This window comes from Trichosurus vulpecula, chromosome X (genome assembly GCF_011100635.1).
Source record: "Trichosurus vulpecula isolate mTriVul1 chromosome X, mTriVul1.pri, whole genome shotgun sequence".
In the NCBI taxonomy this organism is placed as follows: domain Eukaryota; kingdom Metazoa; phylum Chordata; class Mammalia; order Diprotodontia; family Phalangeridae; genus Trichosurus; species Trichosurus vulpecula.
The window spans coordinates 46,405,946-46,428,190 of record NC_050582.1 but is presented as its reverse complement, the minus strand read 5'-3'; the positions used below and the strand labels follow the sequence as shown (position 1 = coordinate 46,428,190).

The following is a 22,245-nucleotide window of genomic DNA, read 5'->3' as shown; positions in this document are numbered from 1 at the left end:
TCCCTCCCAGGCCTCAGTCTCCTTGTCACTAAAATGAGGGGGTTGGACTTGAGTCTAGATCAAATTCTGCAATCTAAGATCTATAAGTCACTTCTCCCTCTCTGGGTTTAGATAATAAGGGGCTTAGATTAGATGACACCCAGATTTCCTTTCTACTTGAAATCTGTTCTATGACAACATGCAACATGTAGAAAAGCACGCAAGATACAAAGGAGAGTATAAGACTGAAGCCACACAAACTACAAGAAGAAATGTATGCCTTCCTTCAAGGCCTAGCTTAGGGACCATCTGTTCTGGGAAGGCTTTCCTGATCCCTTCCCTCCCCTCCTGACATGTAGCATGGCCTTGGTCCACTTGGGCCACAGGGATCTCTCCTACCCTAAATTTCTTATTTAGCCTTCATAGAAGAGGTGGCCCCTGAGCTAGGACTTGAAGGAAGAGAGTATGAAGGCATGTTCAGATGAAGAGGGCCATGTTTTGGGTATGGGGGACAGAGGTGGGTGGAGTAGATTAAGAGCCAGGAAGAGCTAGTTGGTAAGTTTGGTTCAAATGCAAAGAGTGTCAAGTGAGATAACTCTGAAAATCTTCAAATCTCAGCTCTTAAAGGCTAGCTGTGTGACCCTAGACATGTCACCTCTCCTCTCTGAGCCTCAGTTTCCCAAACAGTAAAATGAACATCATCATCCTGGTACTATATAAATCTTACGGAGGTATCCCAAGGAAAGTGCTCTATAAACTTAAAGTGCTATAGAAATTTATTCTGAACAGAGGTTATTGGTCCTACCTTCTGTGTCCAGCCGTTCTGGCCTCGGCTAGCTTCATGGCTCTGGTGGCATTTTTCCTTTAGGATGTGTTAACTAAGTCTAGCCGTTACTTTGAGGGTAAACCAGGGATGCCTCTCAGTCTCTGTCAGGGGAGACCAAATGTCTCTGGAGTGAACAAAGAATCGGAGTGAACAAAGAATCAGAGTGAAGAGGATCCCCCAGTGACTATCTGGGTTGGAGGGAAGAGAGTAATTAGGTTAGAGAAAAGGCAAAGTGTTTCAGGTCCTGGAGAGATTGGAACTCAAAAGGAAAAATATGATGCAGGTGGCAGAGGAAGAGGAAGGGCACCTCTGAGCAAGTAAGGGAGAGGAAAGACTTGGCCAAGACGCTGGTCAAGGGTGCCTAGCCAGAGACCGGGCTGGCCTTGGAGTCCTAGACAGAGGCATACAGACTGGCCAGGATGCTCCTATTCCTAAGCACTCCACTGTAAGAATTAAAGCTGGGAGAGACCTTGGAGATCTAAATAGTTCTCCAGAAGAGGAGACTGAGGTCCCACAGAACTGGGAGTCTGTGTGTGACTTCTGGCTCCAGAACTGAGGCTCTTTGCCTTCCCATCTCTCCTAGAAATGTGTCTTGTTGTTTGGGTACAAATCTTGTCCTGCCCTTTCCTCCCCCCAATTATATTGCCATAAATTAATTAATTGTAAGTACCTTGAGGGCAAGGAATGTGTCATTTGTCATATTTTGTGTCCTCAAAGCCCAACACAAGGGGAAATCCTGGCATGGAAACACTTTGCATTGATATATGGTAGCTAGTAATGGATAATTATATTGAATTGGGTGGAGCCTATTTACACACACACACACACACACACACACACACACACACACACACACACGACTGCCTGAAGAATAAATAGTATACACGATGACTACAATAATGCACATAATTTGCAAATGCAAATGGACCCAATTCCCAAAGATCAACTCATGTTAAACGTACCCCCTAAAGCACTATCTGGCTCCTGATCTGCCCTTACTACAGCCACCTGACCACTGGCTATAGGGAAGGGAGAGGGAATGATGATCCCTACCCTCAGCCACAGAGGCTCTCGGTCCTCCCTGGGAAGTGGTATTGTAGATGGCAACATGGTAGAGGCAAAGGCAGGAAGCCACCCCCTGGCTCGGTGCTTGGTGACAACCTCCAAGCTCAGTTGTTTCAGTTGGCTGTTGGCCTCAATACCTGAAACCATGGTCACTGACTGGGGGGGAAGAGGCTCCAGGAATTGGGTGCACTCCTTCACATTCTGCATCTTTACCCAGGTGGTTCTGCCTCAGGACTGGAGACTGCTCCAAGAGGTGGGGAGATTTAGGGCATTCTAACTCTGCCACCTCTGCCATGGCTCATCTGGGGTGTGGGGCCCTGAAATCACACTGCATCCCTGCTGTAACCCCAATCCTACCTCCAAAATGTTAACCTTTACCCGACCAAGGCATGCTTAGCACATGTTAGGTGTTTTATTCATTTATTCAGATGGTTAGGTAGCATAGTGGATAGAGCATTGGACTTTGAGTCAGGAAAACCTGAGCATAAATCCAGCCTCAGACACTTATTAGTTGCATGACCCTGGGCAAGTCACTTAACTTCTGTCAGCCTCAGTTATCTCAACTATAAAATGGGGATAATAACAGTACCTTCTGTTATTTGTAACCTTGTAACCTTCATGGTTGTTGCGAAGACCAAATGAGACAATACGTATAAAGTGCTTTGCACACTTCATGCACCAGTAGCTACTACCTACCACAATTATTGTCATACTTAATACTGCCATCATCTTCATCTCTGCATTCATTCCTTCATTCCTTCAAGGAGGTAAATGAAACCTCAGGGGAGTGGGACAATCACAAGGGGTAGGAGAACAGGCTAAGCTTAGACTCGCTATAGCTTGCTCCAGATGACTCAGTGACAGTGGAAATGGAAATGATTGAGAGTGTTAGAAGTTTCTGGTGATGCGAATTTTCTCCAAGTGGCGTATAGGATCCTAGACCTAGAGCTAGGGGGCTCTCAGAGGCCATCCAGTCCAACCCCCTCATTTCAGAGAGGAGAAAACTGAGGCTCAGGGAGGGGAAGGGACTTGGCCAAGGTCCAATAGTATACCTTCATGTTAGAGGGGGATTTGACCTGAGAGTATAGAGACAGTGGACTTTACAGGAAAGTAACACATAACAAAATGAGATAATGGTTGTAAAGGGAAGGCTCTTGCTAGAGGTGACAGAGTCTCACTACAGAGCGAGCACAAACCCACATGGAAACTAGTTAAGGCAACATACTGAGTGGCTGGTGCCTAGAATGGCCTTTTAGTTCCCTTCCATTCTATAGAAGACTTAGAAAGCACCATAGTAGTGCCAATGCTATTATGTTGGGGTGATGGTCACAAGATCTCTTCCTTTCACTGATACGCTCCCCCAAAATGAGGCCTCTCCACCCATCCCCATCACAGCTCTCTAAGCTCACCACCAACCTCGTAGTAGTGCAGGGGAAGCTTCCTGAACAATCCAATTCTTATGCCAAATGCTCCAAGTTATAGATGTGCAGTACAGCAGAGGTGGACAGTGGATGAGTGCTGCGGTGGAGGGCCAGCCCTGAAATCAGGAAGACTGCCTCCTTGAGTTCAAATCTGGTCTCAGATGCTTACTAGCTGTGTGACCCTGGGCAAGTCACTTCACCCTGTTTGCCTCAGTTTCCCTATATGTAAAATGAGCTGGAGAAGGAAATGGCAAGCCACTCCAGGATCTCTGCCAAGAAAACCCTAAATGGGGTCACAGAGAGTTGGACATGACTAAAAGATGACTCAACAACAAAGTACAGTGGAAAGAGCACTGGCCTTAGAGTCAGAACTACTGGGTTCAAATCCTCCATCTTCTGCTTACTACTTTTTTGACCTTGGGAAAATAATTTTGACTCTCTATGCCTCAGTTTCTTCCTCTGTGAAATGAAAGGGTTGGGTCTTCGAGATCCCCTCTAGATTCAGAATACTATTATCCTATGTGTGACCTCAGACAAGCCCTTTGACTTGTCTGCCTTAGTGTCCTGCCCTGTAAAATATGGGGGCTGTCCCTTCCAGCTCTAGACCTATGATCCCATAGGGAAACTATGATATCAAGAACCCAAGTCATCAGCCAGAGCTACAATTTATCAACAAACATAACCCATAGATAAAGAACCAAATTCATCTCTATTTATTTGAAACTGAATTCTTTGGTAGCATCTTAGTGCCATAGTGAACATGAAGATAGGGGTAAGAAGATAAACTTTCATTTCAGGGGTACAGAGAACTCTAAGACTGTGGTATCATATATCGAAGGTCATGAAGTAGTTGTTTGCAGAGGGTGGGGGAAGGGTGGTGGTCTAGGGACTGCCATGTGTTCGCCTTGTGTTCTCCAGGTCTTCCAGCAATTCTCAGGTCTTTGATCATTCTTGTGGACTCAGGCACCTTCTGTTTCGCTCTCCTTGTGGCTCCTTGGTCATTCCCAGCATTCCCTAGCTCAAAAAAAACAACCATAGAAAAGGCCCAACTACTCCCTCTAAGTCATCATCCAATCCCTTCTTCTTTTGGTGAGTTTGCCTCCAAACTCACCAAATGTTTGGTCTATACCCACTGTCTTCTTCCTTACCATCCACTCCCATCTTATCCCTCACTCCCTCAGAGGCAGCCTTACACACAGAGTCCCATAAATTGGTTGAATTAAAGTGACTTCTCTTTCCTCCCTCCTCTGTCCTCCTCCTTCTAACCACCCTCCTCTTTCCTCTCTACAATTACCCTAATCCTCGGAGGAAAAGATTAGGAATGGGAAGATGGATGGGGAGACAGGAGGGAAGAAAAGATGGGGGAAGGGACCAAGGTGGAGAACAGGAAGGGCTGGAGGAAAATAGAAAGATCAAGGCAAAAAGGGATTTTTGTGACTGAAGCTTGCTTAAAAAATCAATCAGGCTTCCTGGACTCGTTCTGAACGACCTCCTCTGTGGCTCCCTCCTCCTCCCCATGTCTGCCTTCCCTCAGCTTAGCCCCTCTCCCTGTGCAAGGTGGAAATGAGGACTTTGTGTCTTAGGGGACATTGGGGAAAGGAGGATGCACCAATGACAGTCAGCACAAACATCTACAAACAGGAGCTGGCCTGGCTCTCCAGAGGCCTTCTCACTTGGTTCTCACCTAGGCTTCCAATTTTCCATTTCTCTTCCTCCTCGCCTTCTAAGGGTTTGCTTGGAGACTGGAGCTTCTCACAACAGCACAGAGCTAAAAGCCTAAGAGGTGTTTTCTTTCTTCAGCTTTTAGGAAGCCTCTGGAGTCTGTGGGAAAAAAAAAGCCACCACCACCACCACCATCATCATCATCATCATCATCATCATCATCAACACACACACACACACACACACACACACACACACTTTCCTATTCAGGTTGTATTTACCAGCCACACAGGACTAGTCTGCCCTGGAGGACCAGAATGGCACATAAATTCCACCTCTGCCACTGATAAGCTGTGTGACCTTGGGCAAGTCCCTTCCCTTCCCTGGGCCTCAGTTTCCTCTTCTGTAAAATGAGGGGCATTGGGCTAGATGGCCCCTGAGGTCCCTTCCAGTGTTATATCTATGTGTGACCTTGAAGAAATCCTTTCCCTTCCCTGGGCCTCAGTTCCCTCTTCTGTAAAATGAGGGGGAGTTAGACTAGGTAGCCTTCGAGGGCCTTTCCAGCTCTAGATCTAAGATCCTATGTGTGACCCTGGGCACATCACTTCACTTTCATGGGCCTCAGTTTCCTTATTTGTAAAATATTAGATTCAGTTTATGAAATCCTTTCTGTCTCTACTCTGCTGTCTTCACCTCCCATCTGACACATCACTCACACTCCAATGCCTACCACAAGTACTTGAAAATTTGTAAAGTGAAGAACTGCCCTTCTGTTTCCTCCACACCAATCTGCCCTCTTTTTATGGTTAGTTCCATTGGAAGCAAATGCAGTGCTTTATTCGGATGGTATGACAATCTTTCTTCATAGATTTGGTTATGCGGCCTCTATTCTGCCAACGTTGTGCCTCCCCACTGCCTACTGATTTAAAATCAAATTCCTTTGATCGGCATTCAATCCACTCCCTGTGTGATGCCACCTTGCCTTTCCAGTGTTACCTGATGTGACTCCTTTCCAGGTACCCTATGCTCCAGCCAAACTAGACTTTTCCCACCTTCCTGCCTGTTCCAACCCAAATGCCACTTCCTCTAGGAAGCCTTCCCAGATCCCACCGGTTGTTCATGACCACCCCACTCTGACCTCACTCAGCACTTTGCTTTACTCTTCTCTAATGCCTTTCACTGAAGTCATAGATGAGTAAAGCCATGGACATCAATGAGTCTACGCACCCCTTTCCCTTCATTTACACCTGAGGAAACTGAGACCCTGAGTAGGGCACTGACTTGTCTAAAGTCTAACAGAATAAGTTAGTAATAGAACAAAGACTTCCACCTGGGTCTCAGCCATTTCCACTGTGTCCTCCTTTCGGTCTTGCTTTCAGGTGCACAGTGCCCTTGTACAGTTTCCAGCCTCCCAATGCTGATCCTCCCCAACACTTGCCCTTCCTCCCGGTGCCCTATGGCTCTAGGGCACAGGTTCTGAACCTTTTCTGTGTCATGGACCCCTTTGGCTATCTGAGGAAGCCCTTTCCCAGAATAGCACATAAATACATAGGATTACCAAGGAAATCGATTATATTCAAGTACAGTTATAAAATATTTTTAAAAAAATTCACAGACTCCCAAGTGAAGAAGCTCTCCTCTAGATTTTGCCAATCTCCCTTTTCCATTGCAGTGGCATCTACCCTCAGGCATTAACTAAGCCCTTTAATGTCCTAACCCCAAGAAGTGACTCTGGATAGCAATTTCAGGTCCAATGGTGGATCAGATGAGGAAGAGACTTAGGAGCCCATAGAGTCACAGTATGCCTGCATACGATTGTTCACCTACTTTTAGGGCCAGCCCTAGCGGTTTCCTCCAAAGGATAGAATCACAGCATTTGAGAATTAAAATTCCCCCTTCATTCCCATCCCCCTCAACATACACACTAGAGGTCTTCTCACAAAACCTAAGCAACCATTTGACATGGATGTTCTAGAAGGACCTCCTGTTCTGGTGTGCTAGGTCCCAGAATTGAGATTTCTTCGCCACAATGAAAGATTAAAATAAGCCAAATAAACATGTTACTCTCCTGCTCAATAAACTACAGTGGCTCTCTATTACCTCTAGGACCAAATACACACTCCTCTGTTGGGCATTTAAAGTCCTTTACAACCTGGTTCTAACTTGCCTTTCTAGCCTTATTATAAATTACTTTCCTTCATTTACTCTGCAGTCCAGCCAACGTCGTCTCCTTGCTGTTCCTCACACATGCGTGATATTTTATCTCCCATCTCCTTGTCTTTGCACAAGCTGTCCCCCCTGCCTAGAATGCCCTCCCACTTCACTTCCACTTCTTGGAAACCCTGACTACCTTAACACCTCAGTTCAAGTACAGTTATCCCTTCCACATCACAACTTTCCCCATCATGGTTTCCAAATATCATGGGTCAGCATAAGAAATTAAATGGGAATTTTGGGGGAGGAGTTTTGTGGAAGCTGCAGCCAGTAGACAACACAGAAAATGTTTAGAAACACAGAAATGCATAAAATATAGGTATGGTATTGTATAATGTCAACCCAAATTTTACAATATGATAAGATACTATAAATACCCCATAAAAGAAAAATTCAGACTTCTTGCCTGGTGCAAAGGGAGGGCCAAAAAGTTTTACACAGATTTTCCAGATCAACAGGTGCCACAGCCCTAACCTCCCCTCCCCATGTGGAAAGGATAACTACACTACCTCCTAGAGAATATCTTTGCCCATCCCAACCCACTTGCTCATATTTCCCCATTGAAATCACCTTGAATCTACTTTGCATATATTTTGAATATTCTTAAAAGGGTACAGGCTTTAACCCCCATTAGGATCGAAACTCCTTGAGGTCAGGGATTGTTTCATATTGGTCTCTATATCCAACGCACTCAGCCCTGTGACTATGGCCCACAGTAAGCAATTAACAAAAATAAGTGGATGGGTTTATTGATTGGAGGATGACTTTCAAAGCTTAAATAAATGAGGCTGGAAGCTTGTTTCCAGTTTTCAGGACAATGGATGGAGCACAAGCCACTCCCCCTCCTAATCCAACTCTTATTTTATTTGCAAAAGAGCAATCCCTATGTCACCCAAGTCTCTGCAAACTCTCCCAGGCCCTGGCTAGCTGGTGTCTGGGTAATTAAGATAACACACAGCCCAGCTGCATTCCCAGAGGCCCCTGTGGAAACAGCCTACATTAACCCAAACCTTCAGTCTCACTACCCATAGGGAATCTGAGCGCTGCCACTGGATGGCTTCTCTGACCAGAAGGAAAGGCAAGTATGATCAAAGCCAACCCACACTTGCTTCTCTGTTTTGAAACGTTCTCTAAAAGGGAAGAAAGAAGGACACATGTTCAGGGGAGCACTTTCACATAGTCCTCCCAGCCCTCTGGAATCTTTTCACCAAAAGCCAGCAGAGGACTGACAGAGATACCTAGCATTGGTGTGTACGTGGACCCGGCATATACCTTTAAGGAAAGCTCCCTCAGGGTAAAAAGTAGGAATGGGAAAGGCACCCATGCCATAAGCTGCCAGGAAGTTTCTGTTGGTCTTATGGGGTTTAGAGTAGAAATGTGGCTTGGTGGTTAACATATGTGCCTGGAAGTTAGAAAGCTCAGAGTCTTTATCCCACCTTCTGATCCTTGCTATTTTTTTCTCGCCATGGATCTCTCAGGGCAGCTAGGTGGTGCAACGGATAGAGTACAGGCCCTAGAGTCAGGAGGACATGAGTTCAAATCTAGACTCACACATTTACTAGCTGTGTGACCTTTGGCAAGTCACTTCACCCTGTTGGCCTCAGTTTCTCCAACTGTAAAATGAGCTGGAGAAAGAAATGGCAAACCAGTCTAGTTTCCTTGCCAAGAAAATCCCAAATGGGGTCACAGAGAATCAGACACAACTGGAAAAACAACACAAATAACACAACACAAACACAAAAACAACACAATACAACATCTGTAAGATACAAGATGAGCTCTCAGGACCCTTCTAGCTTTCAACATTCTACATTTAAACACCTATTTCTCTCTTTAAAAAAATTATTGATGGTCTTCTCTTAAAAGGTCACACAGCTAGTAAACAGCAGTTAGAACCTGAACTTGACAATAGGAGGCAAGGACTGTGGTTTGTCGTTGTTATTGTTTGATCTTTATTATCCCCATTGCCTGTCACAGCACCTTGCCCATAGTAGGCACTTGTTGGATTGGAACAGTAACTTGGCCCTCAGACTCACAAGATCAAAGAATGTGTGAGTTAGAAGGGACTTTGGCAACTATCTAGCCCACCATTCCCAAAAGAAATCCCCACTCTAACCTACTGGACAGGTGGTCATCTATTGAGATTGTCAGTATCAACTGGCTGGAATCAAGGACAAGACCCCCGGCACTGGCTTCTGGTACCCCAAGAACACCTCAGTAAAGATCTGCCAACTGGATTGCCCTGAGTCATGAGGTCCCTGCCTGCTCTGGTGGGAAGAGGTAAGGTGCCAGGGGCCATTCGGATGCCTGTGACAATGGGCAGGTCCCTTCTTCTCTCTGTTAAATAAAGGCTATGAATGAGACAATCTCTAAGGCCCCTTCCTGCTTTGCATCAAAGTTTCTTTTGAAAAAGTTTTCCTGATGCCCTTTTTATGCCCATCAGAATCACTTTCCAATGGCATTTCCCTTCCTGCTTTCCCTAGTCCAGTAGAACCCTCCTTCGTAACCAAGTCTAGCTAAGCAAAACAAATCAGCATGTTGGCCACGTCAGACAGTATATGCCTCGTTCTGCAGCTGTAGCCCACCACCCCTGTTCCAGGAGGTACGGGGCATGCTTTGGCATCAGCATCAGTCCCTCATGACATCAGAGTGATATTTGCCTTCATATAATTATATGCACTTAGCCCTGCATATCCCGAGACCCTAAAGAGTAACTCAGGGACCATCTCTAGTCATCCTGATCTCTATCTTGCCACTGGGCCCAGATGGCTCCACAGGAGAAAGGGAGCCTGGTGACTTTGCACAGTCCCTCCCTCACTTAAATCCAATTCACTTACATGTCATGGCTTCACCTTCCTGATGTCACGATCCTCTTCAAGAATGAAAGACAAACAACAACAAAGAGTAACTCAAGAAAGCCATCAACCCACCCAAGGAGAAGAATTAAGGGTTCCTAACTTCACATCCCTCATCTTTCTGAACAAGTGGAGTGAAATAAGACAAAAAAAAGGACTCCAAAGGACTTCCCCACTCAGGGGTTTCCAAAGGTTCCCCATGGTTAACAGGATGGGCTTGGCATTTAAGGCCTTTCACAAGCTGCCACTAACCCTATCTCCCACTGCTCCCCAAAATGGACCCACAAGAGTTGTGTACTGACCTTTCCCCCCAGTGCACAGTATTCTCACTCCATTTTTTATTCCTTCCTATGGACATTTTTTCTCCAGCTATTCATCATGCTTAGAATTCTCCTTCCCTCCCCAATTCCCTTCTAAATCCTCCCTAGACTTCAAATACCACCTTAGACCATCTAAGATCTCTTAACCTGAGGCCTACAAACTTGTTTTAAAAATATTTTCATCACTGTGGTTTAGTCTGTAATCTTACACAATTTATCTTGTTCCTTTAAAAACATGAGTCTGAGAAGGGATCCATACATTTCACTAGATTTCTGAAAGGATCCAAGATATCTGTAGACTTTCTTGGTCTCCAGGAGGCCCTCTATGACCCTTCAGGCATCACTTAGAGAACGTGTCTGGGTCACTCATTTTGAAAGGATAAGCATGACAACAATACTACTACCAACATTTCTTTGGCACTGTAAGACTTGCAAAGCCATGCCCTTGCAATACCTTCATAGGGGAGACAGTCTACGTATATTTTTACTACTTTACAGCTGTAGAAATAGAGGAAACTGAAGTTTGTCAGGAGGCTGAGTCTTTTCTCTCCATTTAGATAGCGCTGATGATCTGTAAGTTCCCACCTCTGCTCTAGAGTTCTATGGCACAATGGTTTAAGGTCCCTCCCACTTGGGACAGTAAGAAGCAGCTGACACAGTAACACAATTATATTTGGGATCAGGAGAGCCCTGGGTTCTGCTACCTGACCAGGACCAGTCATGTGACCTACCTAAGCTTATGTCAACTGAGGGCAAATCCCACTGGGAGAGCCTAACTCACAGGTTAACATGAGGCTCAAAACTGATATTTATGTAGAGTACGACGTAAGCTTCAAAGCACCATAATAAATGAGAGCCTTCCCTGGTGCAGCACATAGAGCTAGCTTTGAAGCCACAAAGACCATGTCCAGGTATTGCCTCTGGCTCAAACTGCTTGCTTGACCTTGAGTAAGTAACTCAATGTCTCAATAACTGTACATTTGAGGGGAAGTTCTGATCTGCAGTGATAGAGTTACCTTACTGGGAGTTCCCTTGATACCCAAATGTATTTCAACATCAAAGAGTCAAAGATCTAGAGCTGGAAGATGCCTCCTAAGTCAACAAATCCAATCTCCCTCATTTTACAGAGGAAGAAACTGAAGCTGAAAGAGGCTAAGTGACTTCTCTTAGGTCACACAGCTAGTTAGTATATGGGGTAGGATTCAAACTCAGGTCTTCCTGACTCTAACCACAGTGCCCTAGCCAGGGTACCAACCAGTTCAACAATGCATATCATAACCCACTTGTGTCTACTCATCTCATGCTACCATTTTCCTTGTCCTCCTACAAGTACACGCCAAGAGATCCACCAACATGCTGGAGGTCTGCCATGCTTTCTCCAGATATCACAAAGGGTATCATTGGAACACTCAGGCTCTCCATCTGTCATTCCTTGCCATCACCACATGACCAGCCCATCATCTCTTCCTATCATCAAGTCCTTAATGGTATCAAAAGATGTCCTTCTTTGGAGTTCCTCACTGGTTATATATATATATATATATATATATATATATATATATATATATATATATATATATATATATATATATATCCTGCTTAAAGCCACCATGTACCTATCCCTTGCCTTCACTGTGTTCCTTACTATTAATTCCTCAGAGACTGGTACATGCCATATTTTGCTACCATACAGCAACATCAATAGAATGTTATCATTGAAAAGATAGGCCTTTACTTTCTTGGCAAGCTTGGGGTCACTGAAGACCCCAAGGCATTTGCCTTGCCATTTCCTAAAAGCAATTTAGCCTCACTCCCCTCTTCCTGCTCTACTCTGGGCCCTCAGCTCATTGTCAATCTGCACTGTCTATCCCAGATATACATACCAACAGACAAGCTCTACTGGGGGTCCAACCCAATGCTTGTTGAAATCTAGGCAACAGGCATTCTTTGTTGACTTGGTCTTTCCCATGTGACAGGAAAGGTCACAGCCCTTAAACTGATTATAGATCTCATCCGGGAAGCTCTTCAAAGTTCTAGGACTTGAATGAAGCCTAACAATGCTATCAGCAAATAGAAGAATCTGGAAGACCTCATCATCCACAAGGAATCCCCCAACTTGGACTATGAGTCAGACCACCCCCATCACCACAGGAAACTGCTCCAGTGAACAACATACATATTGTTTGATGATCAAAAGATTATCGAAAAGGGTTATCTCTGTTGGCTCTTTTAAGGAATCTGAAATGGTTTTGATGTATGACTGGGAGACATTCATAATTTATTATTCTAGAGTAGCAAATAATGCAATTATCATTCTTTCAAAAAACCTACTCATATCAAAGTAAAAAAAAATGGGTTATTTGGAATACATTTGGAAAATACCATCATACATACTGACCACTGCAGAGTGGTTAGAACTAAAAAAGTATCCGACATACAAAAAAAACATTAGTTGTTTATTACTACTGCTGCTGTTGGGGTGGTGTTGGGGGGATGGGATGGACCAATGGACAAACTCTCCAAGGTTGGAGGAAGGCAAGGGGAGACAAACTCAAAGGTTAAAGGGAGAGGTAACCAATTTGTTCAGGCTTAATTTCGTAAACTATCATTTAAAATAATAAAGATTCAGCCAAAATAAAGCTTTATAACACAAAAAGCCACACCTTGAATTGCATCCAAATGAACCATCTGCCAGTACAAACTGGAGAGTATGGTTCCTGAAGACAGTGAATTTACTCAAAATACTGAGTGAGACATAGCTATGGAAAAGCTTTTAATCATCAGCAATAAATATAGAATCTATATACCAACTTCTGTACACACAAAGGGAAAGAAATGATTCCATATGAATCAGGGAAAACGTTTTTTGCTTCGTTTTGGTCTTATTGTTGCTTGTGTTTTTTTTTTCAAGAAATGGGGTATTAGCTGAGCCTTGGAGGCATTTGGCAAAGGGGGAAAAGAAGTTACCAGAAGTATTGATAGCAGATATGTTTGGCCAAGCCTCAATCTGGTTGAAAATATTTTGTTGTACGTAAACCGCACTCAATTCATTCACAGAGCTGTTTCCAATTCCCAGGCAACCAACAGCAAATTCTCCTAAACTCTCCCTAGTTTGTCAGCTTGGACAGTAGCCCAGGAGGCACCTCCAAAGATAAACCTTTACAATGGAGCAAATCTGCATCTTTAAAGATGGGCTTTAATTAAGTACTCAGCCTGCTCCATAAAGTTAGCTTCATATCAAGTGGAGATGCCCACACCATTTCTGAGAACCGTCAGAAATTACTATAAAATTACCAAAAGAGAGAAATTAATAATAGCTAGGGGGTGGGGGAGGGCAAGTTGGATTTTAAAATTTGGGAAATGTCCATTTTAATGGAAAGAGGGATAAAAATACTTGGTCTTTCATATTTGTGCTAATTCCCCAAGGTTTCTTGGATATCAGACTTTTATTACAGATATCTGATGCAAAGATTTCCCCACCCCACCCCCTCCACTGAAAGTTTTCCTCCCCAAATCAAAACATTGACCTCGTTCTTGTAAAAAGCTTCTAAATTTTGAGTAGCCAAAAGTACCTATTTTATCATTTTATGATCTCCTCTATCCCTTGTTTGGTCAAGAAATTTTCCCCTAGCTATAGCTGTGGAAGCCACTTTTTCCTATTCTGTTCCAATTTTTTTTAATGATAAGGCCTTTTATATTCAAGTCATGCAGCCTATTGAGGTATATGATGTGAAATGCTAATTTAAGCCTATTTTCTGCCAGTCAGGGAATTTAAAATTGAAAGACTTATGGTATCTTCTGAATGGAACATTAAATAATATTCATATTTCTCAGCACAACTTGGTACCCTTTACAAAAACATACCATGTGCCTAGGGCACAGAAAAGTTATAAATAAATGTTTAAAAGCAGAAATACCAAATATATCCTGTACTGTTCGTAATCCAATAAAAATAGTAATTAACATAGTGAAATAAGCAAAAGATAAAAACTTAAATAGAAACTTAGTAATGCTAACGAGTGGGTCAAAAAACAAATCAAAGATTAAGTCTTGGTGGATTGCTTCCCAGAGAGATTATGCATTTTGTAGTTATTTTGAACAGGATTTCTCTTGTTAGCTTTTCCTCCTGTTTTTTGTTTTCACTAAATAGAAGTGCTGACAATTTGGTGGATTTCTTTTGTAACCTGCTACTCATCTGAAGCTATTAATCATATCGATTAAGTTTTTTTTGTTATCCTCTATAGTTTCCTTAGGAAATCATCACATCATCTCTGAACAGGTATAATTTTGTCTTCTCTTTGGTCCATATCCTAAAGTCCCTTCTACCCCTAACAATGAGAAGCATTCTTTAGGGTCAGATTCTCCTATTTGGGATCTGGAGAGACCTGGGTTCAAATGTTGATCTTACCTGTATGCCTTTATTTCTCCCCTCTTATTGCTATTTCTAGAACTAAGTCAAAATCAAATAATAGTGAAGAGAAGGGACACACTTGCTTCACCCTTGTACTTATGAGGAAAGCTTCTTGTATTTCTCCATTGCAAAAACAATGCTAGCTTTTGGTTTTTGATAAATACTTTTTATCATATTTAATAGGGGGCCTACCATGCCTATCCCTTATAGGGTTCTCAGCATAAATGAGCAATGTATTTTGTCAAAGGATTTTTCTGCATCTGTTGCTATAATTACGTATTTTCATCAGTTTTGTTTTTAATATGACTAATTATATTAATAAATGAAACATTTTCTAATGTCTAACTATCCTTGCATATCTCCTATAAATCCAACTCGGTCCCAGTGGATAATTTTTTGATTAAATTTCTGTTGAGCCATTACAAAAGTTTTTGCCTCAATCCTGGTAATTTGTAATGAACCCACCATAAAACTTCTCAGGACCCCAGTTAGAAATACCTATTATTCACATAGACATACATGAATGAATATTTTTAAAGTCTTACTGCTCCTTAAAAGTTGGAAGAACCTAGTTTGAGGCAGTATGCTACAGTGGGAAGAGCACTGGCTTTAAAGTGGGAGGCCCTGAGTTAAAAATTAAAAGTGCAATAAATTTCTACATCCAGATATCCAACCCTCCTGAAGAGCACAGTACCTTCAGGAAACATGATAAAATAGTTGAGATTTGTCTTCCTAGAAGCCATAAACATAACATGCTATTACTCTCACTTCTTTAACCCTGTAAACATTTTCCTCTCAATAATAGTGAAAAGATCGTGAAAAGACAGGAGTTAGAATTCCCATTTTTCAAAGGAGGAAACTGAAGGTCAAAGCTGGGAAGTGACTTACCCAAGGTCACACAGCTGGTAAGTGTTTGACCTATGCTTCACAGGATCATAGATTTAGGGTTGCAAAGGACCTTAGAGGTGATCTAGGTCCAGCACTCTCATTTTACTGATCATGAAACTGAAGCCCAGAACAAATCAGTGAGACGCACAAAGTTAGACAGTGAGGTAGAATTTGAACTCAGGGCCTCCCACTTTAAAGCCAAGCCTCTTTCTACTGTAGCATACTGCCTCAAACTTGGTTCTTCCAACTTTTAGAGGGCAGCTAGGTGGAGCCAGAGTGCACAGAAGGCTGGGCCTTGACCTGAGCTGAAATCCAGTCCAAGACAATAGTTGTGTGACCTTGGGCAGGTCACTTCATCTGTTTGCCTCAGTTTCCTTATCTGTCAAATGGAGATAATAATAACAGCCCCTACCTCCTGGGGTTGTTGTGAAGATCAAATTAGATTATATTTATAAAGTACTTAGCACAGTATATGGTCCATAGTAGGCACTTAATAAATGCTCCTTCCTTCCCTCCCTTCAAGTCCAGTGTGCATTTGTACTATTTTACTACACCCTGTCCATTATATCATATTTGCCATCCCTTCTTGCCTATCCTCTGTTAGAATCTCTCAGGGCCCTGCCTTCTTTGCTTTCTAAGGTGACAGCAGACAATGACCTCAGTGCTTATGTGTTCAGAGCTGAAAAGGGTTACCCCTCTCAGGGAGGCAGGAAAGAACTTTACAGGTTTAATAATAGTCCTCCTTATAGGACATCAGAGCTGAGAGGAATAGACTTTAGAGATCGTGGAGTCCTATCTCCTTGTTTGTTGTTGTTGTTCAGCTGTGTCTGACTCTTTGAGACCCCTCTTTGGGGTTTTCTTGGCAGAGAGACTGGAGTGGTTTGCTATTCCTTCTCCAGCTCATTTTACAGATGAGGAAACTGAGGCAAGCAGGCTTAAGTGATTTGCCCAGGATCACCCAGCTAGTAGTGTCTGATGTAGGATTTGAACTGAGGAAGATGAGTCTTCCTGACCCCAGGCCCAGCACTCTATCCACTACAGCACCACCTGGCTACCCTATTCCTTTTTACCAATTGAGGAAAATAAGTTCTAGAGGGGAAAAGGGAGTTGCCCAAGATCACATAGTAAGTTAGTGGCAAAGCTGGCTCTAGAGCTGCTCTTACTTTTTGGAAAGGGTCTTAGATTGGGAGTCAGGATACCCAGGCTATCAAGGAGGCAGTAAGGGGCCTCTGAGATGGCTGGGTGGGCTTAAGGTACAAAAGTTATGATAGGCTGAGGATCACAGAACACCAAAGCTGGAAGAGGCTAATCTGGTTTAAATCCTTCATTTTACATGAGGGGAAACTGAGGCCAGGGAGAGAAAGGGACTTGCCCAAGGTTCCAGAGACAGTAACTCATTCCAGCGTGTGCAGGTCTTTTGACTCCAAATACAGTGTTCCTTTTCTTTTCGTTTTTTACACAATCAAGGCAACATTTATTCATTACAATGATTGTTCACAGTTGGCAACAAGGTTAAGCCAGAGGGGATTTAAGGATGAAACTAGAAGGAGGACAATAAATGAAAAATGGGGAAAACTTGCAAAGATTTTTGGAACAAATCTTTTTGCCATCAAAAACACTCAGACACAACATTCAGACAGTGCCACACCTGCTTCTGAAGAAAACAAAGAAAAGCAGCTGGACCAGACCAAGTAGGTATAGAGGATATCCGTGTTTGATCAATGTAAGGCCATGCTCAAAGTATCCGAAGGACAATAGACCAAAACAACCAACCCCTCCCACCTTATTAGAGACAGTTAGGTAGCACAGTGGCTAGAGTATGGGGCTTGGAGTCACAAAGACCTGTGTTCAAATTCCGTCTCAGACACTTACTAGCTATGTTACCCTCTCTCAGCTTTGCTTCCTCACCTGTGAAATCAATGGTCTCATAAGCCCCACCACTCCCTCCCTGCCATCTCTACACACAGGATCCTATTGTTTCCCACCCAAAAGGCAATAAAGAGGACAGCATTTTAATCTACAAGCCTAATTTCCCATCTATGTAAAATGCAAAGTATCTCTGTACATAATGAGAGCATGATCAAGGAGGGTATTACGAGTGTATTACAAGGGAACAGGCAGGCTTTCCAAACTGACATTCCACATAAAGCCAAGTCATTAGCACAATGCAACTGACTGAAAGCTGAAAACAACACAAAATTTCACTCTGCTCATTGTTTGCTTATTAGAAAGAAGAAATTAATCCAAATGCTACCTGACTCAACAAGTTTTCTCCCACATACTTATACAAAATTCCTTAAAAGATGCAACAACAGAGATAATCTATATGACAACCTTCTGATCATTCAGAACAAATGAGGCATAAGACGGAAATATGTTCACCAAAAGTGTCTACTATCATGGAGGAAAACAAGCAAAGAAGAATTCCCTATTGATGGTAAAGACCTTCACGTGTTCTTGCTTACAAATGGATGCTATGTTAAGTCCAGCATCGAACACGAGGAATCCCAACCAACTTGCCTTCAGGAGACTGCAAAGTTGTTTTTACAACTCCAAATTCCTTGCTGAAACAAAATTCAACCTTTTAAATACAAATCTGTTATATGGCTCTGAATCATGGAACACTACAGGCACGAAAGCAAGGGTTCTTAACTTGGGGCCCATGAACTCATTTTGCTTGTTTTGTTTCTAATATTTTTGAAAACTGGATTTCAACAGAATTGATTTCCTTTGTAATCCTGTGTTTTTCTTTTGATGCATTTACAAAGAGGATTCTGAGAAGGGTTCTATAGGCTTCCCCAGACTGCCCAAGGGATCTGTGACACAAAAACAGGTTAAGAACACCTTATCTAAAGAATTAAGTTATGGCTCACCCAGAGAGTACTGGGGAGGCACACAGTGGGCACAAACGGGCCATAATACATTGCAAACCAGGAATTATGAAACATTAGTGGCATAGGAAATGTCAAAGAGATCTATTAGCTAAAAAGATAAAAAGGAGGCATATGGTGAGAAGATCCCCAAAACTGTAGGTGGGCCCCTGGTGAGAAACTTAATTAAGGACATGGACTTAGCCCATAAGCACAAAATAGGTGGGTATAGATGCATTGTAATCTACATCCTAGGGGGAACCTAGATTTTAGACAGATCACAGATCCATTTAAGTATTTAAGGACAAGGAAGTTAAGTGAAAAAAGTTTAAATTGACCTTAAAACTCCTGGGAAGGCATGAAGATTCACGTTTCCTCAGTTGTCTGAAGTGTTCTCCAAGGAGAGAGGCAAGAAGAAGCCTTGAGTGCACAGTTAGTTTACTGATGCTAAAACCTGGAAAATGGTGCTGTTAATCCTTATTTCTTGGCAGGTTTTGGAAATACACAAAGCAACAGGCTTATCGGCAGCAAAGGTTCAAGTCTTTTTTTGTGAGTTTCTCTGTTCTAGCCTTCACATCTACCCAACCCTAAATCTCTTCCCCTGATCCATTCCTTCTTCCCCTATCCCCTTTATGAAAAAGGTTAACACCGGGCAAGTCTATTTTTGAATGTTTTGATAGACTCGGCCAACATAGGAGCAACTTTCTTCCCAGGTGTTTTCTCAGAATGCTCAGAACCTTCATTGCTGCCTGATGGGGCCAAGTGATCACTGCTTGTACTTGGACCATCAGATGGCTCCTCGTCTTGGGCATGGCTGTCACCCCTATCAGAGGAATTCCTGCTGCTCAAGGTATACTGGATAGAGTTGATGCTGGCATTTTTGAGAACCTTTGTTCCTTCCACTCTCAACAGCTGTCTTCCTGGAACATCATAAGGAGACCTGGACGTGGGGCTAATAAATAACATCTTGGCCTGTCGGCCTTGGGGTCTTTTGGCATGAGCTAATTGGATTGAACGGGTCAAGTGGCGCAGCCGCTGCTCCTGAGCATCACGGAGCCGAAGGTACATCTCACGCCAGCATTCGAATTCTTCTGGCTGTTCTCTCCTAAAATCTCGAGAACAGTGAACTTTCCACAAGTTATCAGAGTCCTCTAGGAATATCGGATTGTACTCCTCGATTCTATAGAGCTGGTCAGGGGAACACCTCTCCAAAACTGGTGTAAGTATATTGTAGGGCACTTGCCCGACTTCATAAATTAAGTCAATATTCTTCTTGAGGACTTTAATGCATTGTTCATACAGGGATAAAACTTTTGGTGTGTAGGAATTTCTAGAGGCTGAGTAGACTTGTATTTTTGAATTAACCGTACTCATAGGAAATTCAGCTAATCTGTTCTCTTGGGGGGTGGCGGGTACTTGCTTTTTCAGCCAATAGACAGGATTCGGTTCACCAAAAGAAGGGCGATAAACAGTCTGCACTGACGAAAGCGTGTGAGAAATGCCATTCACTGATGATGAACCTGGCCATGATGGGTGGTCTGGTAATGCTGGAATCCCATCGGAGCTCTTTTGGAAATTGGCTGAACCAGCTCCAGCCTGGTTCTTCTTTGGCTGGCTAGAACTCTGCATGGGCAGTTTTTTAACTGCACTGTGGCTTTCCATCTCAGGTTTGACACTTCCCAGCTTCTGGTGGCCCTCCTTTCTGCTACCAGAAGTTGTAGTTTCATCCACCCTTCTCTCCTTGGGCTGGTCATAGAGAAGGTATGATTCAAAGGACATCAAATGCTCTTCAAAACCATCATCCCCCACTGACTCCTGAGTTCCTTGAATTTTGGAGGGTGTTTTATTTGCTTTAAGGGCTTCTGTTCTCTTCTGTGTCTTCAACTTGTTGGAACCTTCTTTGTCGTGTACTTTGGGAGTTAATTCTCCCTTCCGTGTCTCTCCATGCAAGCTATCAACACTTAGCTCGGACTTTTCCACTTTTCTTTTCTGAACATCCTTGTCTTTTGGTTTATGAATGGATTTGCCAGGAGCCATCTCTGGGGGAGGCCCAGATTTCTTCTTGCCACTGCTGCCCTCTGTTTTCTTCTCTCTCTTGGGAGCACTGGGTGCTACCTGTTTCTCCTTGGGGCTGGTTTTAGAGGATGAATTTGAACCCTCTCCTCTGGAAGCAACGTTATGTAGCTCTTCTTGGCTCAGCTCAAAGCACTTCCCTTTCCCCTTGTCACTCACTGGAGCCTTTTTTTTCTTGAAAGACTTGGAACTTTTGCTTTGATGATGATGGTGATGAACAATTACTTCGACCTCAGGTTTCACAAAACGTCTCTTTGGGTTGTCTCCCTCTCTGTCTTGAATGACCTGACTATGCCTTTTGTGGGGCTTCCGGGGTGGCCTGAGCTGATCTTCCTTTTTTTCCTGGGGTTTGTCATAGTCTGTGGATACCTGTTGAGGGTTTGTGGAAGGCTGAGGTGACAGAACATGGGACTTGTTTGACAATTCACAGTTGGAAGAATACAAGAGTGAAAACTGGTTCCCAGACCTCCTCCCATGTCTTATCTCCCCTTCTTTCGTCTCCATTTTTGTATCCTGTTTTGTCCCTACTTCTCCTGTCTCCCCCTTTTCTCGTTTCTTCCCTTCTCTTGATTCCCCTGTTTCTCTTATTATCTTCTTTTCCCTTATCTCCTTCTTTCCTTTCTCCCCTTTTCTTTTCATATCCTCTTCTCTGCTTTTTTCCCTTTCTCTTGTCTCCCCACAGGGCGAGTCTTTGAGGTTTTTACTGAGTTTTTGGCATTTCTTTTTCCTGCCCCCCAGACTGTGTGGTGGCCAGCTACACAAGGCCTTCCCACTTTCCCGACCGTGGCCCTCTAGCTCTCTTTCTTTGGACAACGTGTCTCGAGTCCGTTTTCGGGAGAGACGTCTCTCTGGCTCCGGCAGCTCAGGCTCCGGCACCTCAGGCTCCGGCAGCTCAGGCTCCGGCAGCTCTGGCCCCTTACTCTGGGTGGTGGTTTCAAACACTGGGACAAGTTTCTTCCACTGGGCCACTAGGCCTGTGGCAAAGACTGCGACTCTCTCATATTTCGTCAAAGCACTCACGGTTTTCCACACCCCAGTCCTCGCAAGAATATCTAGTGTGATAGGTAAGGCTGACAGCTTCTTCAAACTTTTCAGCAGCTTTTGGGGTGTAGCGTTTTGCAGGAGCCGCGACTGCAGGTGCCCCACCACCTCAAGCAGAGAAGAGGTAGGTGACTCCGCCATTATCGGCTCTGGTACCGCCTCCTCTACCGGAACTAGGATGTACGTTGAGCCTCGTTTCTAAGAGGGTGGGGCAACAGAAGAGGAAGGAAGGTTGGGACGAAGAGATGGAAGGAGACATCTAGAGGCAGAAGGGAAAAGGAGGTATTAAGAGGGGGAAGGGGACATCAGGGGAGGAAGGGGACATCCAAAGGGGAAAGGGGACATCAGGGAAAGGAGGGGACATCCAGAGGGGCGAGGGGACATCAGGGAAAGGAGGGGACATCCAGAGGAGCGAGGGGACATCAGCAGAGGAAGGGGACATCGAGAGGGGGAAGAGGACATAAGGGGAGGAAGGGGATATTAAGAAGGAAGGGGCATTAAGGGGAAAACATAGTGATGATAAAGAGTGAGGGAGAAAGGAGCAAAAGGGGTACACATAAGGGAGACAGAGATCAGAGGGAGGAAGAAAAGGAGAGGGGATAGAGGAAAAAGGGACAAAT

The 22,245-nt window shown here is 43.7% G+C and overlaps 1 protein-coding gene across 1 annotated transcript; it reads right to left on the bottom strand.

Annotated features, from left to right (window-relative positions):
• Positions 1 to 19,153: 19,153 nt before the first annotated feature.
• LOC118832532 (elongin-A-like) lies at positions 19,154 to 21,766 on the bottom strand. Its single transcript, XM_036739827.1, has 2 exons — positions 21,350 to 21,766; positions 19,154 to 20,953 (listed from the first exon to the last, which is right to left on the bottom strand). Exons 1-2 carry the CDS (start codon positions 21,764 to 21,766, stop codon positions 19,154 to 19,156), a joined length of 2,217 nt encoding a protein of 738 aa, XP_036595722.1.
• Between the last annotated feature and the right edge of the window lie 479 nt (positions 21,767 to 22,245).